Source organism: Teleopsis dalmanni, chromosome 1 (assembly GCF_002237135.1).
Source record: "Teleopsis dalmanni isolate 2A chromosome 1, ASM223713v2, whole genome shotgun sequence".
Lineage (NCBI taxonomy): Eukaryota > Metazoa > Arthropoda > Insecta > Diptera > Diopsidae > Teleopsis > Teleopsis dalmanni.
The window spans coordinates 176,393,618-176,403,183 of NC_051846.1; the positions used below are offsets into that span (position 1 = coordinate 176,393,618).

At 28.8% G+C, this 9,566-nt stretch overlaps 3 protein-coding genes across 3 annotated transcripts in view; 2 read left to right on the forward strand and 1 right to left on the reverse strand.

The window, feature by feature from the left end:
* Positions 1–1,363, reverse strand: part of LOC119666786 — a 15,341-nt gene extending 13,978 nt beyond the window's left edge. The window contains exons 1-2 of the mRNA XM_038076064.1: positions 1,310–1,363; positions 7–1,216 (exon numbers count right to left, since the gene is read on the reverse strand). Coding sequence (XP_037931992.1) covers positions 7–1,206 — 1,200 coding nt within the window. The 5' untranslated portion in view covers positions 1,207–1,216; positions 1,310–1,363. The remainder of the gene's footprint in view (positions 1–6; positions 1,217–1,309) is intronic.
* A 2,428-nt stretch (positions 1,364–3,791) lies between these two features.
* LOC119670366 (4-coumarate--CoA ligase-like 7) lies at positions 3,792–7,120 on the forward strand (the record flags this gene model as incomplete). The annotated part of the gene is given in 5 exon segments (XM_038080605.1): positions 3,792–4,030; positions 5,260–5,467; positions 5,536–5,728; positions 5,865–5,984; positions 6,057–7,120. Coding segments are annotated over 5 exon segments (1,671 nt in total). The 5' UTR covers positions 3,792–3,883.
* Positions 7,121–8,111: 991 nt separating this feature from the next.
* Positions 8,112–9,566, forward strand: part of LOC119666787 (active breakpoint cluster region-related protein) — an 8,500-nt gene continuing 7,045 nt past the window's right edge. The window contains exon 1 of the mRNA XM_038076065.1: positions 8,112–8,180. Coding sequence (XP_037931993.1) covers positions 8,112–8,180 — 69 coding nt within the window. The remainder of the gene's footprint in view (positions 8,181–9,566) is intronic.

Below are 9,566 nucleotides of genomic sequence, written 5' to 3' on the forward strand. Positions count from 1 at the left end.
AGATATAAAATTAGCCTCGCCATGTAACTTAAATATACCCTCAGCAAGATTACGTCCGACACCGCCGGCAGATTGCTTAGTTTGTATTTGATATGTAGCACCATTCAATACAGTTGGGATCTCATCGTTCATAGTTAATGAGAGATCCAAAATGGAAGCGCCAATTATCAAAGGAGCTTTATGCATTTTTTCTGTTTGGAGATATATATCTTTATATATATTATCTTTACATAATTCAACTGCAATTTGAGCGCCAACAGTGGCATTGTTTTTAATAAGAGCCATGTTAGCATTTAAACTTTTTCCTTCGGTGATTTTACTTATAGCTTCCAATAAAAATGGCGTTACTTGTTTACCATTTACATCTTGCTGTTCAGCTTTCTTATAAGCCTCTTCTATTGCTAAGGTAATTTGACCTTTATTTGCTGAATATTTTTCTGGGATTGGTACACCAATTAAGATTCCGCTATTTAAATCCAAATCATATAGGCATTTTATTAGATTAGCAGCTTCAACCGGGTTTTCTAAATTATATGGGGCTTTACAACCACTATCACGTGTATAGAAATCTGGAAAAATGCCATAATTTTGATATGCTGCCACACACACGCCTTGTGTTTCAAGATACTCTAATGTTCGTGGTATATCTAAAATTGACTTCACACCACTGCAAATGACTGCCACAGGCGTACGACCGAGTTCAATTAAATCAGCTGAAATATCCATTGATATATGCCCATCACGGTGTACACCACCAACGCCTCCTGTAGCAAAAACTTTGATGCCTGTCATGTGTGCGATAATCATAGTTGCAGCAACTGTCGTACCACCGCATTTCTGTTGAGATATTACAAACGGCAAATCACGTCTGGAGCATTTAATAACTTCATTTTGTTTTTTTGCAGCTAACTTTGCTAAATCGGTATTATTTAAACCGACTTTTATACGTCCGTCAATAATGGCAATCGTTGCCGGTACTGCACCATTAGCTCGTACTAACTCTTCTACTTCAAGTGCTGTATCGAAATTTTGTGGAAATGGCATGCCATGTGTGATGATTGTAGATTCTAATGCTACAATTGGCTTACATTTATCTAGCGAATATTGTACTTGCGGATGAATGTCGATCAGCTTTTTAAATGCATTAACTGTCGTTGAGCGTTTCCGCAAAATATTTAAAAATGCATTGCCAGTTTTCAGGAACATTTTATATGTACTATAAAAATGAATCACAGTTAATTAATAATTAATAACAAAATATAGAAAAAATAAAACAAACAAAAGGCACGCAAACATTTAAAATATATACAATCAAATTCCCCTCATGTTTATAGTACTGCAACGTCAAGAATTTGAATACTTTTTTTTATAAAAATCATACTATTTTTCATCGAACAATTGATAACATTATAGGGAATTATCGATAGATTGACATGAAGAGGTTACAGTTATTAAAAATTCATTTCAAATTAATAAAATGAGTTCAAAAATTAATTTGAATAAGTTGTAGTCAAAATATTGTTTACTTAGTATAGCGTCTATTAAAAAGATATTCTATTATATTTACTTCGTATTTATTAAAAAAATTTTTTTTTAAGATTGAAGAATTAATTACTGTGTGCAAATTTATATTTCGTTCTATTAAGTTTTTAATATTCGATTGCACAAATTTATATTTAGAAATTGTATTTAAAATTAAAACTTTTAATTGCATACTCTTTTAAAAAATTTTGATAATTAGTAATGTTAAATAAATAGTATAATTTATATTAAAAAAATGTTTGAATAAATTAAAATATCAATTAAAATTATTCTGATTTGGCACTTAATTCAGTATATTTGTGATTTACGAACACAAATAATATTTATTAGAATGGAAAAAACTGTATTTATGAAAGAATGAGCAGAGCAGACAACCAGCCACATTCTATGTGACTGCCCAGCCTTTATCTGGGCCAGGAGGAGGTCACTGGGTCGGGAATTTGCTCTTCCCTTCCGACATTAGGATGTCCTCAACGGCCGACATTTCAGCCTTCATCCGGAAGGCGGAATGTCCTCTGTTTCAGTTAGGATTCAGTTAGGGTTTGTTGTAGCACAAAAGATCAATCATGGTCGCAGTACTCTGCTCAAATGGGAGCTAGTACCCCGTTCTTTCTTAACTTAAGATAACTCTATGTCGTATATTATTCTTAATTAGTACTGCAAATTATTTTCTAATAGCTTCTTAAACATTGACTAACTATTATAATTAAGTTTTTAATAGTAATTATATGTATACAAATATGTATATTTATATATATAAAAAAATATGTGCGGGGCATACATTTCAGAGAGCAGCGTGCTTGTTTTGGTAAGAATGTCAGTCCTACAGTTACTTGATATGTTCATCAATTCAGGTACTTTTATAAGTCGATAGACTTAGTATCTATTTTTGTCAATAGATTTTTTTTTGTCTATCTACTCTTATTGAAATATAACAAGTGTTAGATAAACACCACTGTAAATTGTAAACTAATGGTCGGAATACAAATAAATTTTGATATATCTTATGAAAATTACTACATACATTAGAACAGCGCTTTCCAGATTAGATACGATCGGGGGTCATTGTTGCAAAAACTAGTACTTACGTCCATGGTTTTTTTTGAGGAACAATAAAAATACGATGAAAATGTTAAATTTAGTTTTATTTATTTAATTTTTTATTTATTTAAATTTATTCATTTGAATTCATTTTTTGGGATACTAATTTTACCAAAATATATCAAAGGAAAATTTGCGTAACTGTGGTAGATCAGAAACATGTAGCGGGCCGCATCTGGCCCGTTGGCCGTGCTTTGAAGAGCTCTGCATTATGATATGAAATTAATTCTTTTTTTTATTTATTTTTATTAAGAAGATTGAAAATTGCGACATTGGACTAAGAACAACTTATTAATATGTACAAAGTAAGAACTAATAGAAAATTTTAAATCCATACATATATAATTCAATACACCCAATACATACAATTATAAATAATTTTATTTAAAACATATTCAATAAAGTAATATTTTCGCTAGTCATTTCACAAAAACAGATTTCTTAACAAGAAGAAAATGAAAGTAATCTTATTGAATATTATTATAACAAAAACAGCTTTTTTAAAATCACATTCTTGTGACGCACTTATGACGTACCATATCTTTCGTGTTAATCTATATGTGAGATGAAGACACTGGTACTGTGTTTGCTACACAGTTCTTAGGGAACTGTTTTACCTAAAATACAACAACTTTTTTTAACATATGGTATACGATATTGAATATTGGTAGGTATTAAAATAAAATCAAAGTATATAAAAAATATTCTTGGAATATCTCAGTCTTCTTTTATCCTCTTAGTCCTCTTCTTAGAATATCTTCTAAATACACATTTAGTATTTACTTTTGAGTTATGACCTCTAACTAAAAATCGCTGCTGCAGGTGCCTGTGCGACTTAAAAAAATATTTTTACCTATATATACATTTAAATAAATTATTTTTTATATATTAAAAACGTAAATAATATATGTAAGTATTTTTATTATTAAAATGTGCTTTATACACATTTCAAAGTGCATTGTAATACGAGATATAATGATTATATGATGACTTTCAGTTTCACTTAGGAACGTGAGATGCAAGTATATGTTTAACAATTTCAATATAACATATATATACATATATACGTAAATCTCTCCCTAGGTTGTTATCAGTTGAAAATTTCTATAAATTGCTTCAACCTTTAATAGCTACTTTAGTTTTAAAAAATAGTTTGGTTGTAACAGTTCAAATACTGTGTGTCCGAATATTACATATTAACATATTTGCTTAGAAAAAATCAGAAGAAATATCAACAAGTATGCATACTTATCCTTGCAAGTCAAGTTATGACCATGTAACTAAAGTTTGGAGTGGTCCACCAATGCAGTTGCCTTACGGACCAGAATACTCGATTGGTTTAGCAGCACTTGAAGCATTACAAAAATATCCAGAACAAATTGGACAGGTATGTAAATTAATAATTTCTTCTTCATCCTATTTTGATCCTGTGTTATTTTGTAAATTTTTAAAAATTTTTTCTAATTTTGTGTATTATATCCTTTAATATCCTTATAACTCAAAGAATTTTGTGATTATCTAGGAATTTTAAAGAATTATTTAAAGTGCCGGACATTTACAAGTCCGTTCATTACAAGTTCATCACAAGTGTTCGATAATCAAGGATAAAGAATCTTGCTTCTATATAAATAATTTCAAAAAATTCCATTTGAAGGATAAATTTGATCAAGATTTTTTATAAAATGTTTAATAAATTATATTTTAAAAGAAAATCAAAGATAATTCAAGTTAATAAAAAAAACCTGCATTTTGAAGGATAATCATGGATTAAGAATTTTGTGTTTATTAAAAATTTTTATAATTTTTTTTAAAGTACAATGAAGTTAATAATAAATAAGTAAAAAATTTATTCTGTCCAAATAAATTACAATTTGAAGTGCAGTTAAAATTTAACAATTAAAAAAAAAAAAAAATAAGATTAATTCTAGTATAACACAGCAAGTGAATTTTCTAATTAATTGCGACAACTGTCAAATACGGCTTTGGATCAGTTGACTAATGAATGCTGACTCTGAGCTTTAAATTTGGCAGAGCACGAATTCAATCCTTGGTACTTCCACCCTTAAAAAACTATTTACGAATAATTAAATATAATAAATGGCTCTATGACCACTGATGATGGGTATTTGGCAAAAATTGTTGCATATATCTAAATTATATATTTTTATTAAGATATATTTTATAATACACTTTATAAAGCCCTCTTTTTAATTGCTACGTAAAATTTATGTAGTCTTATGGAATTAATTATTCGAATTAATTGGCTCCGAATTCGGACTGTTTCGAAATTTTTATTTATTTTAAAAATTAAAATTTTATTTTATTAAAAAAATATTTATATCTTGAAATCGTTTCCTAGTTCCGTATTAACTTTGTGATTATGTTAACTCGAATTAATTTAATTTTAAATATTTACATATTATATATTGTTTTCGATTTCGAATTTTTTATTCATTTTTATATATTAAAGAAATATAAAAATGAAATATAAATATTGATGTCTTGACATTGTTTCCTCGTTCCATATTATCATTGGAAGTATGTTTATTTTCACCACATTTGCTTTATATATTAACATATTTAAAAATTTTTGTTATTTTTATTTTATTTACATAGATTTCTTACCATAATGGTAAATCTTATACAAACAAGGAACTTGAACTCTTAACAATTCGTGTGGCTCAACATTTTCAAAAATTACAAGTCCAGCAATGTGATGTGATTGGCATCTGTGCATCCAATAGTGATTTTGTAGGTCCTCTATTTTTTGGTGCTATGCTATGTGGTCTAACAGTTAATACATTGGATCCCAGTTTTGATAAGGGTAAGAAGAATTATTTCATGCTATATGTTATAATCATACTCACTATTTTTTATTGAATTACTTTACAGATGGTATTAAACATATATTTTCGATTACTAAACCGAAAATGATGTTTTGTGATGGTGAAATATTTCAAAAAGTAAAAGCAGCTTTCGATGAATCTGGACTAAAGGCTACTATTTACACGTTAACTGATCACATTGAAGGAGTATCAGAAATAACTGAATTTTTGCAAAATACAGGCACTGAACACACTTACAAGTAATAAATAATATAATATAAATTAATATATTAATTTATATATACATATAAAAATATATAATATTCATATATATAATATTAATATAAAAAAAGATTTTGGGTCACCATTAGAATTTTTATTATTTTATTTTTTTAGACCTGAACCTCTCTTATATGGCCTAACGCAGACAGCAGCGATCTTATGTTCATCTGGAACTACCGGTCTACCGAAAGGTGTTTGCATGTCACACGAGAGCATTTTGAATGGGTTATTTATGTAAGTGTTCTAATATCTTTTACTTCCACTATTACGTATTTTAATGAATATAATTATTTTTTGCACTTACAGTAAATTAGATCAAAATGATCGAATTTTATCCTTCAGCACACTTTACTGGGTCTCTGGATTGCTGTTTCTTATCGTTGGCACTTTACGAAACGCAACTCGTGTAATTTCCAACAAACCCTTTAATGTTGAACATTTCTTCGACATTGTACAAAAATATAAAATTAATTTTCTATTTACACCACCATCGCAACTAGCTATGGCTGTAGCTTCTGAAAATATTAAAAACTACGATCTATCCAGTTTGGAGACCTATTTATGTGGTGGTAGTGCATTACCCTACAGTTTAGTAGATAAAATAAAATTGCATATTCCAAATGCTGTGTTGCTTTCAGGTTATGGTATGAGTGAAGTATGCGGTTGCATAGCATTGGGAAAGGTATCATCGAATGGTACAACTGGACAAGTTGCCGTCAACTGCAAACTAAAGATTATCGATGATGCAGGTATGTCTTTACCTCCTGGTGAAGTTGGAGAAATATGTATAAGAACACAGTTCACATGGAAAGGATACTATAATAATCAAGATGCGACCGATGCTATTTATACAAAAGATGGTTGGATATATAGCGGAGATATGGGTTATATGTCGGAAAATGGAAATCTCTTTATTGTGGATCGCAAGAAGGATATTTTGAAATACAACAATTTTCATTTCTTTCCAACAGAAATTGAAAGTATAATTGCGGAAATAGAAGATGTTTGTGAAGTATGTGTTTGCGGTATACCAGACATTGTATCTTCGCATTTGCCCGCAGCTGCTATTGTGAAGAAACCTAATAGTCATTTGACAGAACAGGAAGTGTACGATTATGTTGCGAAAAAAATGGTACATTTTAAACATTTACGTGGTGGAGTTTATTTTATGGATGAATTGTCAAAAACAGCATCTGGTAAAAATGTTCGTCGGAAAATTACAGAAATTTGTGAAGAACTGCATAATGCTGCAGTACATCAAAGTAATAATAAAGATTTTTGTGAATTTGAGAAAAGCATTAAAGCTTAATATTAATAAACTTAAATTTATCAAATAAAAATAATTACTGATATAAACTTTTATGTATTTAGATCCGATAAGTTAAAATAAATATAAGTCAAAATGCAAGAAAATAATAGTTTGATTATTATTTTGTATTATTCTTTTCGTTTGTTTACTAGTCTGTCTTGCGGAGAAAACGAAAATAGAGGCATTGAATTTCATTAACATTATATAGAAAACTTAATAAGGAACTATATTGCAACCAGTTATTAGTGAAGGTCGTCTTCAACTGGTACTGAGACAGAGATGTCTTTCAATCTAAGACAGAGACTTCTTTCAATCAAAGCTAATATTTATCATTTAGAATATTTTTGTTATTTAGTATATTTTTCCGAAGATATCGTTAATTAAGAAGATTCCAGGAATATAAATAATGTTTAATCTTATTTAAAATATTTTTGCTATTCCAGTTTAATGAAAACAATATAATCGTTCTATTGCTATGCATTCTTTTCTTAGGGTTTCAGTGATTATACTTTACCCAATTACATATTTTGTATATATTTATTCCTTGGGTATGGCATTTTGGACATTACTTTTTTAACAATTCGTCTGCAAGTGAGATTCTTATTCTTAACCCAACATAGTTGGATAATATTTTGGTTATAATTATTCCTTGGATATGGCATATTCGACCTTACTTTGTCAACAATTTGCCTGTAAGTCAGATTCATTGTAGTATATCATCTACCGCCTTACAAGCTTCGGACCACGAAACACCATTAGAATGTATGCTATATCTTGCTATAGATTTTATTTGATAAATTAAAAATAATTTCCTTCAAGATCAATTACATTTAAAATTAGGTAGTGACTCACACTATCAAATATGTCTTACTTGTAAATCATATTTTACAACAATACTTCTGCTTTTTAACATCCTTGTCAACGGAGTCCTTGCGGGTTCAATTATAATATAGTATCCAAAATTTATCTACTGATTTTCTCAGAGTGTGATTAAGTTCTGTTATTTAGTCTAATTATTATTAAAGAACCATAAACGCTATTGAACTCGTAATATGACTCATAATTTTCGGCAGTTACGAACTGATAAAAATGTTCTTAACAAGAGGAATAACTTGCAAAAAGTAAAAAATTCAGTTCTTATTTCTATATATCTATTAAAACCAGTATTAGTTATCGCATTCATTATTCAAATGAGTTCTAGAATTTGGAAACAGGGATATTGTTAGGTGCTTTAATTGATCTAGGTTAGCATAGCAGACTTTATCTAGAGATAGAACAATAGATTTTATTTCCTGCGATGTTTCATTTTTTTTAATATAAATAACAATAAATACAGGGTTTTAAAATTTTTGATACATTGATCAAACTAGATCATTATATGCTGTAGTTGCGCACATATATTCACCTTGTCTCAGAGACCAGTTTTAATAACTGACATAGAGGGAGTATCAATACCATATTTTTAACAACATTCTTAAACTTTATACTATTTCTAATATGATATTATTTGATAAAACTTTAATGCCTTTAAGTAATACATTATATATATCTTAAGTGTATTAGCTAGAATTATTAGAATATTCCATGAGACACATTTTTTAATTCATTTTATAGTTAATATTCCAATATATCATTATTAAATGTTTGGAATATAGTACAGAAAGGTGATAGTGGGATCGTATGAGTGGTTGGATGGGAAGAATGAAGAAATTTTTTATGGCACAGCATTCGTAGTGTTGTGAGTTCCTACCAAGCATATATAAGTGTTGACTCTTATTAAATAGAATATATATGAAGTCAAGAATGTAATTATAATATTAAAAATATTTTCTTAGGTAGAAGTACTTAACATTATTATGTATGTAATATCATGTTATATTTAACAAAAGTAAAAAACTACACGCAGACTTCACAAATAAAATTGGCTTATAGGGTTTGAAAATACCATATTCAAATACTGCCAAGTTTCTCGTCATGATGGTAGATATAGAATTTTGTTGGAAGAAACATATTTAAATTAAAAGAAAAGAATTTGATTTGAACATCCAAAGTATGTATTAACTTATGAAGCGGTAATACGTTCAATACTGTAATTTACAAGCTGTACATTTATAAACAGCTCCTCAAACCTATATATTATTACCGTACTATACTATTGGAATGCTAGTTGGATTAACGAAAATAAAATACGATTTAAAATTAAAATACCATTAAGATGGATATGGGGTCAGCAGGTTAACGGAACTTCAAACAGACAATAGGGCGACTGGAGGTCTAGACGTCAATACAAATAAAAAATTGAGATCAGGTCATTGGCACCGTAGAAAAAGTGACATGTACGAAGACCTTTAATCGAGAAAGAAATAGATACAAAAAAACAGCTTTGCATCCTACATTATTGGCAAAGGAATTTGCTTGGAAGATTGAAAAGATTGCATCTGCTTCATACAATAATAGTAACCGCTACATGATGTTTTCGATGTAAAGTATTGTCTATATATGTAACA